At 29.5% G+C, this 24,495-nt stretch overlaps 2 protein-coding genes across 2 annotated transcripts; both read left to right on the forward strand.

Annotated features, from left to right (window-relative positions):
• The first annotated feature begins 1,223 nt into the window (after positions 1-1,223).
• Positions 1,224-2,417, forward strand: LOC102588168 (ethylene-responsive transcription factor ERF039-like). Its single transcript, XM_006355447.2, has one exon. It carries the CDS (start codon positions 1,224-1,226, stop codon positions 1,980-1,982), a length of 759 nt encoding a protein of 252 aa, XP_006355509.1. The 3' UTR covers positions 1,983-2,417.
• A 10,490-nt stretch (positions 2,418-12,907) lies between these two features.
• LOC107062137 (ethylene-responsive transcription factor ERF038-like) lies at positions 12,908-13,911 on the forward strand. The gene has a single exon (XM_015312416.1). The coding sequence runs from the start codon at positions 13,177-13,179 to the stop codon at positions 13,621-13,623; it is 447 nt and encodes a 148-aa protein (XP_015167902.1). The 5' UTR covers positions 12,908-13,176; the 3' UTR covers positions 13,624-13,911.
• Positions 13,912-24,495: the final 10,584 nt, after the last annotated feature.

Here is a 24,495-nt window from a genome sequence, read left to right on the forward strand (position 1 = left end):
GAAAACTTGAGTTCCAAAAAAATTAAATAAGGGTAGAAGGGTAATGTTTAATCATTTACATATGCAAGTACAAAGTAAAAATGTGACATATAAAAAGGAACTGAGGGAGTATTGATTTTACCACTAGACCACATATGCTATTTAATGAAATATTTATGTAGTTTTAATTGTACTCCTCAACTGTAATTTTGCACCTTAAAAAACTGAGGAACTCCGACAGTTTAATTAAAATTAAATTCAAAAAACTTTTTTTATAATTTCCTTATACTTTGCGAGAAAAATAATCTTTTGATGTTCATCAATTTTCTTTAAGAAAAAAATCATTAAAATAAAATGGAGTCTCTTGGTTTTTAACGTTTTTTTAAAGTAGTGAGACACAAGTTAAAGTTTTTAAAAAACATTAACATTTTGTCATTTAAAAAACATTTAGAAATGTTACGATGACAAATTGTGAAAAACATGGGTGACTAAGAAAGGACAAATATTTCACTTTGTGTTAGTAAAGCTTTAATGCAGGCTGCGGATATTGAATGAAAAAAAAAAACCACATGGAAAAGTAATTTGTTTTGTGACATCTACTATGCAAGTCCATTCTTATACAGTAAGTTATTTCTACGTACTCATGTAACACAGAAGAATTATCATTGGAGAGCTATTTTATGATTGTAATACCACGTAATCATTATGTCAAATATCATATACTAAGATACTAATTAGTTTTCTATATGATTATGGTACTTTCGATGAATTTAATATACTTTGGAAAATGATTTTTTTTAAAATAAACTAAAGCATTTTAAGGAAGTGTTTGAGAGTATTGCATTAACAGTAAAAAGTCTGCTGGCGAAGACGCTAAGATTACCAAATACTAAGGAAATAAGATGTATTTATTCCATGTTTGATTAATATAAAATTACAGAACAAGTTATCTTAAAATTGTAATGTAACTTTTATGTTACATTAAAAGTGAGATAACTAATCTCGAAATAGCTTATTTCGAGCCCATAATGAAGAATGACTATTCTGGATAAGGTAACTTTTTAAAACGAAACTAAAAAGAAATGTAGTACAAATAAATTAATTTGCTTTCACTTTTTTTATTTTTCTTTGTATTATTCCATCTAAAGGAAAAAAGATAAATAAAGTGCCAAATGAATTCAAGAACCAAAAACACTATAAGAAGCCTCTCTTCATGTTTTTCACTTAACTCAAAGAAAACTTCCATGGAAGAAAAAGATGAATCTCCCATTATTTTCAACAACAATCAAACAATCCCTTCTTCATCTCTAACAAAAAGATCAATAACCTTAAAACCATCAAAACAACAAAGCAATCACAACAAGAAAATCAAATCCAGTACAGAAAAAACCAAGAAAATTGATGACTCAAAACACCCAATTTACCACGGTGTTCGAAAACGGAGCTGGGGTAAATGGGTGTCTGAAATTCGCGAACCGAGGAAAAAATCAAGAATTTGGCTTGGTACTTTTTCTACTGCTGAAATGGCTGCCAGAGCACATGATGTAGCTGCAATTGCCATTAAAGGTGACTTAGCTTTACTCAATTTCCCTGAATTAGCTCATCAGTTTCCTAAACCAGCTTCGAAATGCGCTAAAGATATTCAATCTGCAGCCGCAAAGGCTGCAGCTTTGAATATTTCACCAAGAAATTTTATGGAAAAACAGAGTAAATGTGAGTTAATGGAAATGCTCTGTTCTCCCGAAGAAACAGAGTCAACAGAATCATCATCTTCATCTTCGTCTTCATCTTTGAGGAGTAATAATGAGGATCCTTTTCTTGATTTGCCTGATCTTCTACTGGATCTTACTCAAAAATTTGATAAATTTTGTTACTATAATTCAACATGGGATTTGGCTGGAGCTGTAAGCAATGATTCTAATTACTGTGAATTTTGGCCTCAAGAAGATCTCTATTTGTGGGATTACAGCCATGAAACCGCACTCGAAGTCCCACAGCTGTAATAATATAATTTTTTGACGAAAAGTGAACTGATGCATGAATGCTAAAGATCTCAATTTGTGGGAATTACAACAATGGAGCCGTCACAGAACTATGGAGCATCAAAAAAAGGTTACAGTAAGCCAATGATGTTGGAAACGATTGTCTACTTGTTTTCAAGCTTATATAACGTAACTCTTTAAAAACTATTATTAAAGATTGCAATTATTTATCTAAAGCTCAGAATTATACAATTACACATACATGAAGAGTGACAAATCAATGTGTCGACTTTTTAGCAAGCGAAAGAAACAAGCATAAAGAAGATTTGAGAAGGTGCGATAAGGAATCTGAATTTTTTTCTTTTTAACATTTTTAAGTCATGTAACTTTTGAATGATTTAAATTTTTTCTAATCTTTTTTTTTATGTAACAAAATAGAATAAATGAGTACGGAATTGACAGTCATCTTTTATGTTATGGCATTGTAAATAAACTGATGAATAAATTATTTTCTTGATTATTGTTTTTCAGTGACTGATAAATAAATAAATTGTCAGGGACTCAGGGGAATATAATTTAGGTTTCTTCTTTTGGTAATTTTTTTTAGGGGAATCCTAATTTACCAACAATGGAAGAAAGTGAAACATGGAATCATGTGGAATTTATCATTTTACGCACGACGTTTGACAGGTTTTATATAATTCTTTTAGTAAATAAAATATTTTAATTCTTCTGCAAATCAGAGATTATATTCTCTGGAAAAAAAAAAGAACACGTGAATAATTTAATCACTTTCCTTTTTTTTTTTTGTTCTATCCAATGAGACAAGGATATTTCTTCCTTTTTTATATATATGGCTCGTGAGCCTTCGAACAATAATAAAATTATCTTTCATAAATCACAAACTCAAATTGTTGAATCAATCATTTATAACATAGATAAGATTATATACATATAGACATTCAGAAGTAGAGTCAACATTCGAATTAGTTTATAATTTCTGAACTTGTATCAAATTTATAACTTATTTTTGTTATAATATATATATATTGAATGAGTGTTTATTTTAAAAGAAATTATAAATATCAAGTCTAAGAAAAAAATATTGTGTGATATGATCAATAGTTCAATACTATAGATCTGCCCCTGCCTACATTACTATATAGTTGAGAGAAACATGAACATTTGAAGCATTTAATTATAAACATGGGATTGAATAAGACTTTCATATGGTAATAATTAATAAAGCTAAGATATATTAATACAATCATACTTTAGGATACAAAAGTATACATTTCTATATCCCAAATTTAGGGAATGTATTAATTGTTATTTGTTTACAATAGTGGCACATAACATCATTGTCCTAATTTCTCTTTCGATATATGTCAGCTTCATTAATTTCCTTAATATTTTATAAATACAATTTATTGGTTGTGTCAAACGATAAATAAAACATACCCACAGTCCCACACTACTAAATTGGTTTAAATCAATAACAAATAGTCACACATAGATTAACCTAGATTGCGATAGAATGATTAAGATTTTTTCACTCTTAATTAGATATTTCAAGTTTGAGCCTCTACGAATGAATTTTTTTTTGTTGGACCATTGAAGATGAGATTGATTATGGAGTGAGAATATTTTTAAAAAAAAATCAGATAATCCTCTAAATTGATATAGGACATACAATTATAACCATTGTTATGCGTCAATTATAAATAAATTGAAGTCTGCTGTATAACTTTTGCTAACAATATTATTTCATTTAAGCTCATCAATTATCTCAATTTAATTGACCAACTACGTTCAAAATTAAGATAAAAATCTGTTGTATAAATAAGTTAATAAATCATATAAAATATACTATTTCTTTTAAATATAAATGTTAAAGGTTAATAAACCTAAAAAGTTAAAACCTCAAGTATATTCCAATTGAAGCTAAGGTATAATTAAAGGAAATTACAGCTAGTTGCTTCATATACTATGACACGTTACGTTTCAGATTAGTTTACCTTTACCACATGAAATTAGAAAATATTTAGGATTTTTGTATTAATAAAAAAACACAAGCTGATTATTATCTGAATATGAAAATATTAAAAATGTACAGAAAATAAAAGGCAGGGAAAATAAAAAGCAGGGTTTAAATTACTTTTTTTTTCTTAATCATTGAAATCATCTTTTGCTTTTCATGCATTTTTACCTCTTTTTCTTGTTTCCATTTTTTTTTAATTCCCCCACCCTATATACAGCAAACTCCCCACCCTACCCTAATAAGTAACAGAACCATCAAGAAATTCTAGTCAATGAAGCAAGTGAAAATTATCTTTTATATTTTTAATGATGGTGTTTGGATCATCGAGTATCTATTATTTTTATCTGATATTGAATAACTTTGCTATTAATATTAAGCAGATATAAGAAGAAATTAATTAGTATTTTCATCTCAATTAAATATTGAAGTCTGATTTCAAAATTTGTACGCATTCATTAATCGCTAAATCACGTCATTCGGTGTTGAAGCAAAGTAAAAATCATAACAAAGATTAAAAGAAAAAAAATTAGCTCGATGTACGAAGTATTACACATTCAACAGGGTTCAAGGATAAGTCACACCCGAAGATGGTGAATGTAGGCAATCTACTCTGATGTACTCTCTCCGTCCACTTTTAATTGTCATGTTGCGCTTTTCGAAAGTCAAATAGACTAATTTTAAAAATTAAATTAGATTACATTAATTCGATATCTTAAAAAAATTAGATATTAAAAAACTGTACGAAAAGTACTATAAATTGCAATTTTTTTGCATATTAATATGATGAAAAAATATATCATAAAATATTAGTCAAATTTCTTATAGTTTGACTCTATAAAGAGAAACCATGACAAATAAAAATGGACGGAGGAAGTAAGTATTAATGTCAACTAATTGTTCAAATTGTGATCCTATAATTTACACTCAGATAAATTTATCATTGTTTGGAGACTCTTCAAATCCTAATAGAAGTAAAATAACTTCTTTTTTCGTGTACCTAAATTTTAATGAGTAGAGTTGTACGATATTTATTTAACTAGTCGTGCCTAGTGAAATAGTTGAGATGCACATATTAATAATAATTAAAAAATGTGGTCCAAAGGCATGGTAATTTTGATAGGACTTGTTACCCTCTAAGATTTAGCCAACCACATATTTACAATTTTCAAATTTAACTAAAGTTCTTCTCATTGTGATAACAAATACTCCATTATCTTAGTTAATTGTCAAGAGCTGTAACATCCCCCAAAAAGAACACACAACATCAACAGTCAGAAATTAATTAAGTTTAACTTTCATGATTAGTTTCTTAATTATTCTCTCATTTTTTAAATCTTTCTTTATGTGGTGTCATGTTAATTAGCAATATATAGAGGTTATCCTTATTAATCAAATCAAATGTGCTTTTCATGGTTGCAATAAAATATAGTATCTGCAGGTCTGATAATTAGGACAATTTAAGTACAAATTAAAGACCCTCCAAATAGGGGAGAAAAGTTGGGTTTTTTCAGTCACATCCTAATTTCATTTTGCTCATTCCAATCGTCTAGTCTGATCAACTAGACTATTTGTCCTGTCTCCGATCTCTCACTTCATTCCGCTCTTTTTTTATATTATCGCTCAAATAATAATCACATGTTTTATAATTTATATTAAAGGGATCACTGTGCCAAATTAGAAAATAATTAAAATTGTCATAGGAGGAAAAAGCTAAATTCTGCAAAGTGAAATGTATTATTCATGTACAAGAACAAAGATATTAAAAAAATCTTTTAGTGTCAAGACCAAAGTCCAAATTCCAAGCATTTTATGTAAATTATAAGAAATAAAAAGAAAAAAGGTGAGATAATTACTTTGACTATTCTTTGGCACCAAACCTACAAAAGAATACGATATTAATTAATTAAAACAATACAGAGTAGGAGTAATTTACACATCCAGGAATACTTTGTTTGTTTGTCTGTTTATTACTCCCTTCGATTAAAAAAAGAAAAAAATGTTACTTTGATATACATAAAAATTAACTTATGGAGTATCTTTTTATTTCATCCTTAATGACCACCTTTATGGCCAGTACACAAACAGAGACAGGCAAAAAATTTAATTTATGATTTTTAAATTATAATTCTTCTTGCATAGTGAATTTTGAATTTGATTATATATTCATATTATTGAATTATACCGAACGCACCATTACAATGTTTCCTTGTTGCACACAAATATTATAGTATTTTCAGACGATAAATTTTAAAGTCTTAAAATTATATGAATGCAATGATCTTTTGACTAATTAAACTATACTATATAAATTGAAACAAGGAAAATGAAGCATGCAAATCTTTTGGTAGGTTATAGTTCAGTACAACATGCAGAGAATGATTAAAGTCAATGGACCAAGACTTGGATGATAAGCTAGAATCCCATTTACACTATACTTTATATATCCCATCTGAAAATGATAGTAGTACAAAATAATTATTTTGAATTTATTTTTTAAAAATTATTTTAAAACCTTATATTTTATATTGTTGACATGTGTCTTAACATAAGGATCTCTTTTGAGATGGACCAAGCCATATGGCGGAAAATTAAGTAATCACACGACTTAAGATAACATAATTTTTAAAAATTCCTACCATTAAAAATCTCATTTTTCCTTCTCTTTCTTAACATCTGGATACATGACTCCAGCTTTATCAGATACATTACAACTTTGTTTGTGTACAATGTATCTAGTACAAATGTTATTGTTGATACAAATCTCAATTATTTCAAACCTAAATTTATATGAATATGATTTATAGTTATATATCTGATACATAACTTATATATCGTTTGCTTTGTATTGGGCAAATGAAAATTCTGAAATTAATATAATTTGGGAAACTTTCAGATAAGATATAATTACCGCCTAAATGGTTTAAGTTTTTGTACTTCATACAAAGGATTTATGTACTAGCTAGCTACTCTTTGGCTATTTTGTCATTAATAAACTGATTTTACCTCTCCATCATTAATTCTAGTGCTAAAATTATTCAATCATGTAACTTGCTAGAAGTATTATGAGAGTCGATATTGAAAAAGAAAAAGTCCAAGTATTTATGAGTATTAACAGATATTGCTAAAAATTACATGCATGTAGCATACCTAATTATAAAAGGAGGCTGTTCAATAAGAATTATGTTTAGCCAAGTTTATGTTGAAGACGGATCCGGCTCCTCTCCATTTCTCTTCTCTTCATTTTTGTTAAGTTTTAGCTTGGATTGGAGACACATGTCATAGTTTAGAATTAATTGTTGAGATCTAATTCATAAAGTAAAGTCCTAACCATAGTTATTTACTTCCATATATTTGCTTCTTAAGTATTTTTGCAATCCAACAATTCTAGATTTACATTATATTTTTCCTAAATATATTTAAAAGAATTTCTTTTCTTAATTACATGAGTAATTTTTTGCTGGTTTTTTAATTTGTTTTTCCAAACGTTTGCCATTTCTCAAATAGTATTTGCCAAATTAAAAATTAAAAATTGTGAGCTGACGTTTTTTTTAAATTTTAGGAGTAAAATAAATTTTGTCACTCAACTTTAAATTCTTTCTTACTCCCTAAATAGAGTCCATATTGCTCTATAGACACTGTAGCCCTTAATACTCAATTAGAATAATAAAAATGTTTAACTGTATTATAATTTTTTTCAAAAAAGTAAAAATATTTAGTAAAAGTTTTAAAAATGTATGCAGGGCAGTAACAAAAAGTTTTTAATATATTTAAGGAAAATATAATTGATTGCAAAAATATTTAAGAAGTAAATATATGGAAGTAAATAACTATGGTTAGGACTCTACTTTAATCAATTAGATCTCAATCATTAATTCTAAACTATGACATGTGTCTCCAATCCAAGCTAGAACTTGGGGAAAATGAAGAGAAGAAAAATGGAGAGGAGCCGGATCCGTTGAGGACATGTACATACTATGAAAGATTCTGATAAGATGGATATAGATCGGGGCGGATGTAGTTCTATAATATCTGAATTCAATAGTTTTTGCATAGTACAAATTTATATGTAAACAAATTATAAAAAATAATAGGTCTGAATCCAATATTTTGAATATACATAATAAAGTTTTGAAAAATCTTGTATCTACTAATAATATAGTATCAACTATCAACTATAGTGATGTGTACTATACTTATAAGAGACAAAATTTAACAAGGTATTAAATATATTGAAAACAAAATGAAAAGCGAAATAAACAATTTTCAACATAAAAACTCTTCACATTTAGAAGTAGTATCTTCAAAAGGGAAGAAATACTCAAAAAACACTAATTAATGTATCTTAAAAACAATAGATCATCAATAACTGTTGGTGAATCGATACATAAAAATCTATTCTACACTAACAAGATCATCTTCTGTTGGTAGAGTGTAGTCACTCTTCGGCCTTGTAGGATCATCATTCTCGGTAACATATCTCGTCTTGACCTTGTTGAGACCATACTTTCATAACAGTGTTGCATATCTTGTGCGAAGATAGTCACTTCGAAAATCATTAGATGGGATGTTGATTTCATCGCTCGGAAATTCAACAAAACAGGAAAAGGCATTCCGCAGTCACTACAAAAAAGAAGAAGATATATTATAAAAACAGATCAAATGTGTAAGTAAAAGAAAAATTGATTCAATAGTTACAGACTGTCCCTTTCTTGTTGCATAATATCTTGAACATATTCCACCTCAAACGAATGTTGTGGATCCAATAGTTCAATAGGGGAAGACATAAATTTAAAACAAAATAAATAAATACTAAAATACATGGTTCAAAATACATACCCTGGTATAGTGTAGGTCGAGATATGGCAGGGGCAACCTTTCTACCTCTTTTTTTTTGTTGTTGTTTTTCAACCTTTGCTTTCGATGATGCAGGTTGATGCATGTACATCCTTTTTCGCTTTTACCTTCTCTGAACTTTAATTTGCCATTGTTAAAGGATCCTGCAACCTTTTAGATATGTTTTTTGTCCATTTTGAATTATCAGAATCAAAGATTCGATTAGTATTAGGTATAACTATTTGGGTAATCTCAATGCTAATGAAGGAGCATCCATATGTATTAGAAAAAATGATGAAACAAGAAAAAATAAAGAAAAAATTTGAAGAAGATGAAAGTACCTACAGATCTGAAATTAGTTGACTGGAGAGAGAAATCTCTTGAAATTCAAATTTTGATTAATGTGATAACTGATTTGATTATGTGAGTGAAAAGAGGGAGAAATTGAAGGAGTAAATATAGAAGTTAGAAACGTGTTGTAGTGGAAATGAAATAATGTATCCGGCAGTTGGATTTTGAGTGAAAAGAAGATATTTTCATATTATCTCCAGTCTCTCCCATGCTTAAATTTGAGTATGCATAAAATGAACGTTCATAAAAATCAACATGTCAATAACAATAATAATATTACAAAATATATGTGTTGAGAAGCAGTAGAAACCTATTTATCTCATTCTTCATCAACTTGGTAGCGTGACACAATATACATTTACGATAATTTTATTACTCCATTTCCTTCCTTAAATTCATAAAGATCTCAATTTATTCTGCATAACCTCAATTTTTATAATCCATCTTACAAATTTGTTATTTTTTATTTGATAAAACTTACCAATTTTTTTATTATCAATTTTCAAAGCTACACTTATTCATTTAATATAATTTGTCAGTTTTCCTTTTCTGTTTTACATCCATGTTTAAGCATGTAAATGTTAATTGTCCGTATAAAAAAATGCAAATATTAATTATTGCCAACAATATAACATTGGGAGAGATTGTTATCAATTTATCGCAAAATATTAATATTGAATTTAATAATATCAAATTAATTAATTTATCATGATATATAATATAATATTTTTTAAAATTAAAATTATCGTACCAAAACTTGTGCCATGTCCACCGTAGACACATGGGTGCCACAAATTGAAAGAGGCAACACATGATTTTTAAAATAAATTGAACCCCATTAAATTAAATGATGAAACATATATTTTTAAAATAAATTGAAGCCCCATAAATTAAATGATGAATAAAAGAAGTGAAACGTGATTCCATAATTTTTTTTCCAGTCAATCCAAATGAAATTTTTTCAAAAAATTATTCTAATAGCTTTAGTAAATTTTAGAATAACTTACAGTAAATGAGAAAAATAATTTAAAAGAAAAATTTATAAGAAAAAAAAAACATGTTAACTTGAAGAATTTAACAGTAGAGAAATAAGAAATATTGCCTCTAATAATGTAATATAACTAATTGGTATATAATTGAAAGAACGAATATGATGTGTCTTACACAAAAAATACATTAACGACGGATGACTTTTGTCGTTAAACAATAGAAATTTGTTGCAATTCATATTTAACGATAGTCAATAGATGACTTTTGTAATTAAATAACAAACAAGAATTTAATGACGGATTAATTATCTAAAAATCTATAGGTATGGACTCTATTCAGTACTAATAATTAACGACAAATTTCATAGCTAATTTCCTATTTTCTAGTGTTCGATTTCTCATGGTTAATGACTTGAGAATAACATTAATCAACCAATAAAAGCACCTATATATATATTTATTTATTTTTATATATATTTTTTTTTTTTGCACCTATATATCTTTCAAGCTCCATACAACAATCTATTTTCCAACTAGTACATATCACCAATATATATACATATATATTTTATTTTATTTTATTTTTCTTTTAATTATTAAGTCTTATTTTTTGTCAAGTCTATATATTGATTCTAAGAAATTGAGGATCTTTCGAAACAACATATTTTCATATGATTTTAAGTCTACCTCGTATCCTTTCAACACCTTCAGTCATCATTCGTCGAAACTGGTCATTTTTAATCTCATCTAATCTTGTATAATTACACATTTATTTTTACACCATTAGTACATATAATTTAAATCTAATTGAAAAATTAGGTAGACAGTTTATTGTTCAACTCAGGACAACTAAAATCTAAGTTATGTACATAAAGATTTTTTGCAAGCTGGAAAAACTGTGAATAAATTATTTATTACAGACTTTGCTAGCTTGTGTCATAATCAATTGGAGTAGTAATCAATTTTGTCCCTAAAAACGTACTCTTTAATTTGTCCTTAGGCTTATACAGGTATTTGGTGGTACAAAAAACAAGTCATGGTTGATGTTTTCAAACTTTGTACTTTAATTTCCCCATTTAATGGAACATGCTACTGCCCAACTATATATGTTGACACCACGATTGTACATTTTTGTCTTCAAAAGGACATATTGCACTACATATTTAATTTATTATAAAGTTTATAATTGAGATCCATGAGTGACACAAGTTAATATAAATATTGAAATTATGTTACTATGAGTATATTCAATTTTTTCAATTTATGTGGCTTCAACAAAATAGTTTGACATCATTTTCAGATAATAACAATTTTAAATTTTGATATGATATCGTTCTCCTCAATTTAACTCTTTATTTATTTTTTAAATTTTTTTTTAACCCTTTAGAACATAGAATATAATTGATATTTCAAATTTTATATAGACAAAATAAATTATATAAAAAAATTTTAAAAAAATAGTATCTTTAGCATGTAGAGAGAAACAGTAAACATGAAAAATGGCTGTTTGGAGACAACCGACACACCAATTGGAAAGGTTTGTAATTCTTTTTTAAAGCAAACCATGGCTAGCTCTTACTAATAAATCAAAAGGTTGCTTAAAGTTAGTTTCCATTTTAAGTGTGCATGTGCATGTGCCCTTCCTATTCAAGGTCTCTGCCAATTACACTCCCAGCCATTGTGATAGCAGAAATAATAGAGAAGAGAACAGTAGAAATAATAAATAATATAATTATGTTGAAGTAAAAAGAAACAACAGATAATATTAAAATCGAAGAATGTGTTAGTATGAGAGTGATAATATACTAATACTGATAAAGAAACTAAACAATATGATGAGTTGCAACCTTATAGGTGTGTTATGTTTTATATATTTGATCATCTCTTCCCAATATATTTCTTCGACCCACTTTTACCTCGGTTCATCTTAGTCCACCCCTTACACTTTTTTACTGAGATATATGTGTATCTCCTTTTTATAGATGCTCAAATCATCTAAATCTTACTTTTCTCATCTCGTCAAACAGACACCTTAAAACTTAAAAAGTGCACGTTCAAACAAGCTTACCCCCATCCACCTAGCTACAATGAGAGAAGGAACAGCAATGACTTTGCCGGAGTTCATTTAATTGTCGATTTCTACGCTCTCTTATTTAATATCTTATTTTTGGTGAGCTTAAAATATATTATGTCCTCTCACACCTCCTTACTAAGACATTTGTGCTTTTCTTGTCCTCTTCACATATTCAAATATCTCAGTCCCGCTTTCCGTATCTTGTCCATCACAGAGGTCACTCTCACCTTGTCTTGAATATCTTTATTTCTAATCTTATCTCTTCTAAGTATGTCCACACATCCATCTAAGTATCTTCAGTTTCTAAATGCACTCGTCCCTATACAACATAATTGGCCTAACAATCATTGAACTTACCAAGTCTTGATGACACTTCCTATTGGAGATGGAACAAGTTATCTAATTAAGCTCTAATCTTGATTTTAATCCCAAAATTATAACCTGTAAGATATCTCAATTTTAAACCAAACGACACCTAATTGTAGTGGAAGCTAGTTAGTACTAAGTAGTAGTATTTACTTTCACCTTTTTTCTTTGGAATTATTCCATCTAAAGTAAAAAAAGATAAAAAGTGCCAATAAGTCCAAAAACCAAAACACTATAAGAAGCTAAATTCTGTAGCTTCCTCTCCTACTGTAGAAAACTCCCATGGAAGAAAAAGATGAATCTCCCATTATTTTCAACAACAATCAAACAACTTCTTCTTCATCTCTAACAAAAAGACCAATAACCTTAAAATCATCAAATCAAGAAACCAATCACAACAAGAAAATCAAATCCAGTACTGAAAAAACCAAGAAAATTGATGACTCAAAACACCCAATTTACCACGGTGTTCGAAAACGGAGCTGGGGAAAATGGGTGTCTGAAATTCGCGAGCCGAGGAAAAAATCTAGAATTTGGCTTGGTACTTTTTCTACTGCTGAAATGGCTGCCAGAGCACATGATGTAGCTGCAATTGCCATTAAGGGTCACTTAGCTTTACTCAATTTCCCTGAATTAGCTCATCAATTTCCTAAACCATCTTCGAAATGCGCTAAAGATATTCAATCAGCAGCCGCTAAGGCTGCAGCTTTGGATATTTTACCAAGAAATTTTATGGAAAAACAGAGTACAGATGAGTTAATGGAAATGCCCTGTTCTCCTGAAGAAATAGAGTCAACAGAATCATCTTTGAGGAGTAATAACGAAGACCCTTTTCTTGATTTGCCTGATCTTCTTATGGATCTTACTCAAAAATTTGATAAATTCTATTACGACAATTCACCATGGGATTTGGCTGGAGCTGTAAGCAATGACTCTAATTACTGTGAATTTTGGCCTGAAGAAGATCTTTGTTTGTGGGACTACATCCTCGAAGCCCCACAACTGTAATAGTATAATTTTTCAACGAAAGGTATTAAACTAAATGGACGCATATTGAAGGTCTCTAAATGTGGGATTATAGCAATGGAACTGCATTCGAAATCCCATTATTGACATCAATATAATTTTTCGACGAAAGGATTCAGTCGAATGAAAAATAATTGAAGATCATGGATGAAGTCTCTGCAGTAGTATGCTTAGTAACAAAAAGTGAAACTGACAGTAATTTTTGTTTTTACCTCATTGAATTCATGAAAAATAAGTACTCTCTTTATACGAGGGGAGCCTTGCGGCAATAATAAGTACCGTAACTTATTATAAACTATTTCCAATATATATATATATGATCTCTACATTAAATCTTGAGGTGCAGTTCCTTTTCTAATTTTATTAACGCGAAATGCTTTGTGAATCAACCTGGCGTGAACCTCTCATTGTAAAATGTAAACAAATGAATAAGTTGTTTTCTTGATTTTAATTTTAATTTTTCATTTGCTGCATGCATACACTTATTATTTTTGTTTTGTTTAGCTTGCTTCTTTTGGTAAAAGTAATTAAGGGGAATCCTAATTTACCAACAATAGAAGAAATACAACTGGAAGCATGTGAAATTTATCATTTCATGCACGATGTTTGTCAGATTTTTATAATATTTTAAATACGTAAAATATTTTATTTTGATTTTCTGCAAATCAGAGCTTATATTCCCTGAAAAAGAGAAAGAAAAAAACATGTGGAATAAAAGTTTGGCCACTTCAGTTGTAAACAGAAAACGGCGGTGAGATAAGAGGTTTCCCTTTTTTCTTTCACTTTTCATTTCTTTTCTTTGCCTTTTTTTTTAAAAAAAATAACTCATGAATGGACAACTCTTTAATTTTTATTATAAAAAAAATTCCTTAAAGAAATATTTGTATTTTCCTCCATACCAAACTCATGTAGAAGTCGTTTGACAGAGTATATAAGCAAAAATAATGTATGCGTTAATTCTTCGCATTAGTAATACCTTGTTTTGTATATTTTTTCCATGCTATATATAACTAATGAATTATTTATTTGGTAGGGTATATAAAAATAATATTAAATAGAATGTATTAGTAATACTCGCATTAGTTACGTTTGTATTAATTATATATAGATAATTTTTATACATTGTTTTGTTTGGTGTAATAAAATTTGCATGCATTGCATAAAAATATTAATTTACAAAAATATCCTCCACAATTATGGTGGAAAAGGTGTAAAAAGGGTTTTGTGGAGTAATTAGGTCTTAAATCATGCTAATGCATGCATTAAATCCCTTGCATTACTAATATCTATAAATTTGTGATATTAATAATACACACCGTAATACACAATAGAGTGTATAACTAATACATAAGTTGAAAAACTGTACCAAACATGCATTATTTCTCCTAATACACTCTATCAAACGACCCCTCTAATCTATTGTGTATTAAGGTGTGTACTACTAATGCCATAGATTTTTAGGTATTAGTAATGCAAGGGGTTTTAATGCATGCATTAGCCCAGGTAAAAAGCTCATTTCCCCTCAAAGTCTTTTTACATCTTTTCCATCATAATTGTGAAGGGTATCTTTGTAAATAAATATTTTTATGCAATGCATACTATTTTTAATACACCAAACTAAATAATGTATAAGATATAATCTATGTATAATTAATGCAACACACTCTTGTTAGTCCGCTGAAAACGCCTCATTTAATTAATCACATCACTAATTAGAAGAAAAGGAATATAATTTATTTATTTTTAAAAAAAGTATCAAATGACTTGTAATTTTTCTAAACTTATGTACGTCCTTTGAAACGTCTCATTTAATTAATTACATCACTAATTAGAAGAAGAATAGAATTATTTTTTAAAAAAGTAATAAATGACTTGTAATTTTTGTAAATGTCAAATATTTTGAACAAATTAATTGGCCATCATGATTTACTAACATTTGAGACCGGAAGGAATATTTGAATTTGAAATGTTTATATATGCACATGCCTTAAAATTAAAATAAGATTAGTTAAGACTCTCACATCGTAATAAAAACAATATACATAAACTTATACAAAATCATAGTTTAGGATACTAAAGGATACACTTGAATATCCCAAAATTAGGAAATGCATTCATTATTTATCGTTTACTACGGAGACTTATACCATCATTGTCCTTTCTCTTTCGATATATGTCAATTTCATTAATTTCCTTAATGTTCTATCAATACAAATTATTGGTTGTGTCAAGGATTAATAAAACATACCAACACTACTAAATTGATTTGCATTGATAACAGATAGTCAGATATAAACCAATATAGATTGTGATGTAAGCTAGCAATTATATAATTTATACTAATGGTACAAAAAAAAGTATTGAAAATACCCCTAAATTTGGTGTGAATTGTTAGTTTTATCTCTAAATTATTGACAGTCTTGAAAATATTTCTACTTGATTAACTGAATTTAAATACACTCATGATCTTGCAACATGAGTAAAATACACCCCTAAATATTTCTCGTCAAGTTTAGGGGTATTTTCAACACTTCTCTCGATTTTTTATTAAGAGTCGCATACTCCTACAAACATTTAAGATTATTTGTTATGTCATGTTGTATATCGGAGGTGTATCTTGTCACGCCCCGAGCCTACACCTTGGGCGGGACTGGCACTCGAAGACCATTGCTAGCCCCAAGCGAACCCTTGGCCTGACTTACTTAACTCAACGGAAGACTCTACGCATGATTATAATGATCAAATGAACTTACTCAAATAGCTTAATAGTATAGCTTAGAATGTTAGAAGAATTAAACATTCAACTTTGCCAAAATGGCAACCCAAGTCTTAACATAATATAAAATGAGAAGACTAAAGAACTAATAACTGATTGTCTATGAAGCCTCTAAAACAACTGAGAGGGATATTGGGACAAACCCCTCAACATCCTAATGAACTAAACTAGAAAGCAAATAAAGGAGTCCTCCAAAAGCAAGAAGGCTCACCACAGACTCCGAGTGCTCAAGCTGGATCAACGAGGCGTTGGATGCTGATCCTGGTTACCTGTGTCTGCATCATAAGACGATGCAGGCCAACTGGCATCAGTACTTTGAATGTACAAGTATGCGAGTTGGAATGCTAAACAATACATAGGCTTGAAAGGATTCTGAAAGAAACACTTACCTTGGCTCTTTTCAACTCATGAATACTTAACTCAAAATAAAGCAATGAAACACATGTAATATATGAAAAGCTTTATAAAACAACTGAAAACAACCTTAGTTCGTTAAAGACAAAACAATAACAAACTTAACTTTACTCATTTAGAAAGTAATATAACTTCTGTGAGAGATTCTCTAACCGACAACCATCACTATGAGCTTAAGTGATGGTACAACGTTTTACCTCACGTTGCCAAGGACCGTCCTATACCTTGTCACCAGTATAGAACCTAAACTACTAAGTGGATTCACTAGTCTATGCTAAAAGCACTAAGGAATCATCTAAAAAGTATGATCCTTTTTCTGCCCATGATGGCTACATGGTTTATGGAGACTTGAGTTAATATGAACTCGCATCCCCATATCGGTGCTCAATACTACTCCCAAAAATATACTTAGCTCATATGTTTTAGAATAACTTCTTTCTTTGGTTTGAGATAATTACTCAAAACTTAGCTTAAAAGTCCTCTTGGAATCGATGATCCCTTTTCTTGCTCAAATGTGAAAACATTTATAAACTCTTTGGGAATACTTAGTTCCCTAATAGCTTTTAAGGAATGAACCCAACTCTTTACTATTTGCTTAACTTGAAACTTAAGTCTTAAAATAAAGTTAAAACATTTGTAAAAGACCCTTGAAAACCTTGATGAACTTCACTTGACTTGACTATTAACTTTACTTGAATTTACTCTTTACTTTCCTTGAATTTGAATTATGGATTCAAGGATTATGATTTGTGCTAGGAAAGGTCTCTTGATGTTTAGGAATGATTTGGACTAGCATTACTTGAGAAAAGTTACGAAATCACCGTCTTGAAACAAGTCCGCGACGCGGAGGTGTTTCTAAATAAATGGTCGCGAAATTAAATTTGAGACAGAGGAGTCCGCGTCCTCTCCACGACGCGGAGCAGATTTTTGTTCACAGGGGGAACAAGTCCGCGACGCGGACTTGTTTCATGAACCTTACTCGATTTTTTCCTTCTTCGTTTTTCAGCCTCAAACCACCTAAATTCGATTATCTTCCTCAAATTCGTTTTAGATCCTGATACCCAGCGTATGTACTCAAGAACCTAACTCAAAGTAACTCTAAAACACAATATAAAGATCTCGGAAACTCCACAATTCAACCCAATTCAAGAACAACATTCAAATTCAAGAATTCATATCAAGAACATCAACTTTCAAACTCTTTTAGGACGAATTGCGTTGAACTAAACATGTTTGGCGCGTGAGTGAATGAACCCAACGCTATGAGAGACTCACATACCTTGTAGGATCAACTTCTTGGCGAATCCACAACCAAAATCGATCGTCCTTGGCGAAACTTGCTTTTCTTCTTTCCTTTCTCTTGCGTTCTTTCTCCAAAAACCCTAGCTCTAATTTTTAAAAGCGTAAACTGAACTAACTCGGTCTTGACCCCAATTATTTTACTAAAAACGGATTTAATTAATTGGGTAAGGAAAAGACCAAACTATCCTTAAAAATTCGGATTCGGACATTTCCTTAATCCAACAGCCCAACTTATAAAGGACGTAACTCACTCATACAAACTCGGAATTGTGCAAACTCGGTGGCGTTGGAAATATAAATCCAAGAGCTTTCCAACGATATCTAGAACTACACCTAAATCATCCTGAGCTAGGAGTTATGGTCGATTGAAGTTGACCAAAATCTCAACTTTAACTTGCTTAAAAATTTCCAGATTTCCTTGTACTTTCCAAAAATGATTATTTCAAGTTCTTAGCTTCTTTCTAGCTATTTCAAGTTGCGAGATGTTACATATCTAAGTTTAATTAGTCAAATAGAGGGATATTTTTAAAACTATCAATAATTCAAAAATAAAACTAATAATTCATGTTAAATTCAAGGTTGTTTTCAATACTTCTCTCCTGTGTAAAATAAAAAATTAAACTAAGGTGGGCCAATGCCTTGCAACAGAAGAGAAGAGCGAGTGTGATGCTATAAAGTGATATAAGTAGCAATAAGAGACCAATCTTTGTCTTTCTTTATGACTTTTGAGTTGGAAACCCAATCTAATTTAGTGCTTTTTTTCCTTAATCATTGAGATCTTCTTTTGCTTTTCATGCATTTTTACCACTTTGTCTTGTTTTTCATTTTTACCCCCACCCAACATACACCAAACTCCCCACATTATATACCTTAATAAGTAACTTTATTCTTACAACTAAAAGATGTCATGTAGTGGATGCGATTCTTTTCTTAATCAGAGGTTTTGAGTTTACATTTTGGATATACATGAAAAAAGTTCTTAGTATGGATTGTTTTCCTCTCAAATAGCCCTACGCAGTGCGAATATGAAATAGTCGAACTCTAATATGGATACAAAACATCTGATGGAAAATCACAAGAAAAAAAAATGTAACTTTAGTCGTAAAACCATCAACTAATCGTAGTTCATGAAGCGGGTGAAAATTATTTGTTATTTTTTCTAATGGTGGTGTTTTGGATCATTGAGTATCTATTACCTTTCAGCAAAATAGATATCGAGTAACTTTGTTGTTAATATTAGGCAAATATAAAAAGAAATTAATTAAAATGTTTGTCTTTATTAGACGTTGAACGCAGATTTCAAGTTCTGCACTCATTCGTTGATCACTAAATCACGTCATTATATTAGGTGTAAAGCAAAGTAAAAATCATAAAAGATCAAAATTAATTTAAATCATATCAGAGATTAAAAGATTTAAGATAGTCTGACACACAAAACATTGCACATTATTCCCACAACCTGGGGTAGGGTCACACTCTGAGGCAGTGTAATATAAGTTGTTTACTCTAACGCAAGTGTCATCGATGCCAACTAATTTCACGGCTCAAATCATGATTTATAGTTCACAAAGAACATAAACGGAGTCAATTTTGTACTAAAGATATCACTCTCTCTAAAGCGATTTTACCCTTTAAATTTAAAAAAAAAATTAATATGCCATTTATATTTTTTGAAGGAAAAAATTATCATTTTGGCTCCAAATTCTATAATTTATCACTGCTTCAAAACTTCCTTCAAATCTTAACAAAAGTAAGAAAAAAAAAAGGAACTGATACATCTTATCTACCTAAGTTTTGATAGGCAAAATAGTTTTACCCAGTGGAGTAGTTGAGATGTGTTAGTAAAAAAAAAAAGTAAGATCCAAAGAGATGGTAATTTCTTGAAGTCAAAACATTATCCAACTTTATGCTATATTAAATCATGGTAAACCAAAACATAATTATTATTTTTTCACTTGCTATTCGATTTCCGTATTAAAATTTAATTATTTGAAATCGTATTGTGTTGGATCCCATATGGTGGAGCACTCTCTAACAAATATTTTTCTTTATGTAGGACATGAGTTCAAGACCTCTAATTAAGAAAAAACAGTCTCATTTATAGCTGATTCCGGTAAAATAATATCCTTGATAAGACTTGTTCCCCTCTAAGATTTAGACAACCAAATATTTACAGTTCTCAAATTTGACCAAAGTTCTTCATAATTATGATAACAAATACTTCATTCATCTTAATTAATTGTCAAGTGCTGTAACATCCAAAAAAAAAAATAATAACAATATATTGTCAGAAAATAAGTTCAACTTTCATGATTAGTTTCTTAATTATTCTCTCTTTTTATTCTTTTCTTTTTTGTGGGTTCATGTTAATTAGCAATTAGAGGTTGTCCATATTAATCAAATCAAATGTGCTTTTCATGGTTGAAATAAAATATACTAGTATCTTTACGTTAATTTAAGTAATAAATCAAAAACCCTCCAAATACGGAAAAAGTTTATGAATTTGTCTAATTAATATAACTAGAACAAGTCACCTTTACACATCCTTGTGACGTGGTTAATGCATAATTGAATATTTTTTTAATTATAAGGAAAAATCCTACACAGTCACTATCATCCGAGTCCGTACAAATTAAATTCACTCTAATGTAATAGTATGTGAACCACATGGGAACTAGATAAGCCTCGTGTGATGAACTTGACCGAAAAAACATGTATACAAAGAGTTTCGAATTTGAGACTCTCCATTTGTGAAATTTTCTGCTCAATTAACTCGATCACCGCTACAAGTTTATTGCATAGTATAGATGTTTACTTATACAATCACATGTTTAATTAATAATTTAAATTAAAGGAATCACTTTGCCAAATAATTAGTAAATAAAAAAAAGATTGTGATATAGGAGGAATAAAGCTAGCTATACTCTGCAAAGTGAAAAATAAAGATATTCAAAAGATTTAAAGTGTCAAGACCAAATTACAAGCATTTTTATGAAAACTATAAGAAATTAAAAGAAAAAGGTGAGATCACTTTGACTATTCTTTGAGGCTAAACGTACAAAAGAATATGATAATCAATTAATTAAAATAATCCTAAGTAGGATTAGAGTAATTTACACATCCACGAACACACTGTTGTTTGTGTTTATTACTTCGTTTTTTTCTAAAAAAAATAATCATATCTTTGTAAATTTACAATTTACTTAAATTTTTTATTTCATTTTTAATGACAAGTTTTTATGGTCACACAACTAGATGCAGAATCAAGATTTTTAGTTTACTGAATTATTATTTTTCTTACTTACTTATAAGTGTTGAATATATTATATAATATACATATTAAATGACTTTTTTCAACACATACACATATTTGAGTCTAAACTACTAAGTTTTATTAAACACGCAATTACAGTACTCTTGTCTACACTCCTGCACACTAATGTTATAATATGCTTAATACAGCAAGTTTTAAAGTTTTATAGCACATATAAATATGATGACATTTAAAATTAATTTTTCTAACTAATTAAACTATGCTATACAAATTAAAATGAAGAGTACAATAAGTAGGGATACATAAAAGCACGCAGATTCCTTTGGTGGGATATTTATTCAGTACTGCAAAAAGAGCAAGAGCGCACCAAAGAATGTGGTATAGTGGATAAGATTGTTTGTTTCTTAATTACAAACCTCGAATTTGGGGTTTGAATATGAAAAAAATCCTTACTAGAAGAAGTTTCCCGAATGGGACCCTACATGGCACAAATTCAACACGATTGAACTCCAATACAAATGTCAAATACTGAGCGGAAAAAAAAGAAGAAGAGAGTGTGTGTAGTGCAATAAACAGAGATAATCATTAAGGTCAATGGACCAAGACTTGGAGGACAAGCTAGAACCTCATATATTTAACTTTAAAAATTCTGATTTCAACTCTGAATTCTCAAAATAAAAGTTCACCTTATTACAATCCGAAGTGTCATTATAATTGGAACAGTAGTAACACTTAAAACTTTCACATTTCTTATCCATTTAAGTGGTGGTACAAAAAAGTCACCATGATTGATGCTAAGGCCACAACATCATGCTTTAAACTTGGTCCTTTCCCCACTTTATGGAACATGCTACTGCTCAACTATGTTGACATCACCATTGGACACTTTTGGCTTCTTGTCAATTGCAAAATCCATAAGTTTAATAATCAAACTTACAACTATATATGGATCCCCACAAAATACAATAATAAGAAAAAACAAAGGTTGTTACTTGCTAAACACAAGGATGGTGTCATCACTCATGTGCAATGATAAAGATTTTCTTTGGCCGTATACATCAATTGCCTATAAATATATCAATAAATTTTATTTAGATATTGACTGAACATATGATAACGTGTTTATATTAAATATTTCTACATCAAATCTTGAAAAGAAAATGTTTGTATTCTTAAACGTCCATTATATAGTCATATAAAATATGTCACATTTTTTAATCGAAAATAACAACATGAATTGTAATATGCATGATATGTTTTATCGAAGCTAATGCATATAATTAAAGGAGGTCACATATTTATAAGTGGTTAACTTATATATATATATATGATAGACACTTGAAAACACATGCATAAACTTTTCCAAAATTTAGTCGGAAGTGTCTAATATGAACATTTTATCATGTTTTCAAAACTTACTAGAAAATTCAAGGATTATTAATGTATTCGGTCATTTTCTTTAATTTGGTATCTGATATTTGCTTTGAGCCTAATAACTAACTCAAATTTAGCACCGCATAAGATTCATCCATTATAAGGAAAGTGTTTTCTAGAAAAAACATTTTTTTTTTCATTTCAAGAGTTCTAATTCGAGATATATGATTAAAAGTAAAAGATAATATTCATCCCACCACAAATCCGAGTGGCAGCGAAGGATAAGCATCTATTAATTTTGTGGCTATAGTTATTCACTCTTAGCATATAATTTCCCCCCAAAACGACCTTTTAGTTTGCCACAAGAATCAAGATGTATTGACCAACTTAAGAAAACTAGCATGGTAATGAATAACTGCATCTAATTAATTGGACCATCCCTTATAGTACTAGGGGAGAAATATTATTCTTTGCGTGCCTTATAAGGAGTAAAATTAGCGTGCTCTTTACATTTACTTGCTTCACACACTCCAATCGTCTCGTATTTGCTCTAGACTATATAACGGAGCTTCAAAATTTAGAGGTCCAAATTCACCGCTCTATGTGTAATTGACTATGTCATTTTCAATTACACTTGATTAAAATTTATGTTGGAACTCCATTAAGGTTAACTAAGATGATTTGCTAACGGTGATGGTATGAATGACCTTAAAGTATAACGACAGATAAACTTAAACTCCAAGTCTAAACATGCACCACATAGACATGAAAAGAGTTACAATGGTTTTAATTAGTTGTACAAGATAATCATTATTCCATTTTAAGCATGCAGTGCCCGTCCTATTCAAGGTCTCTTTAACCATTTCACTCCCTCTCTATGTTTATAAAAACATTCACTTATAGATTATGTCTGAATTGAGACCCAATATTACAAAGTTTTAATCCCTCCAACTCCTAACCCCTTCATTCTATTTTAAACAGAGGATGTAATCATTATAACAGGGGAATTATTTATTTATTTATTTTTAAAAAAAGAATACGGTCCAATATAAAATTACGTTATGTAACTTAATCTGCAATATTATTCCTGAAAAAAGCATTATATATAACGTCAATCTTATATAAAAAGTGTGTGTTTATACACATGTACTATCTAAACATTATATAAGGTATTTGTTTATACAATGTATGGTTAAACCAAGTATAATACGTTTTCCATTCTAATTTATGTAGCATCTCTGAGATCTCAAGATTCAAACAAATCTATCTTTGATTATATTTTTTTTATATATATTTTCAATGTTACATAATTTTCAAATATATAAATATTATTACTACACGGTCTCAAAATTCAGGTATGCCACATAAACTGAAACAGAAGAAGTATTTTATGGTAATAATTTATATTAGATTATGTGACGTATATATTTTCTCCCCTAAGCTAAGACTAGAGCATAATTTTGCGTTAAAATAATCCCACATCCAAAGACTTATTTTCTGGGGGACGACAAAATTCAATGATTAAAGGAGGGAAAGAGCATGAGGCATAGGTGTACGAGGTCCAATCAGATAATTTGCGTGTGCATATGATTAGTTTTAACTTTTATCCTTTCATCATCATTGTTAAAGTGCTTTTGGGTCATAACACTATTTTGTGTGGTTCCATTACGACTCGAATTTCTATGTTCTACATTGTTCTGGTGGGGGACGACTC

Source organism: Solanum tuberosum, unplaced genomic scaffold, assembly GCF_000226075.1.
Source record: "Solanum tuberosum cultivar DM 1-3 516 R44 unplaced genomic scaffold, SolTub_3.0 scf00201, whole genome shotgun sequence".
Lineage (NCBI taxonomy): Eukaryota > Viridiplantae > Streptophyta > Magnoliopsida > Solanales > Solanaceae > Solanum > Solanum tuberosum.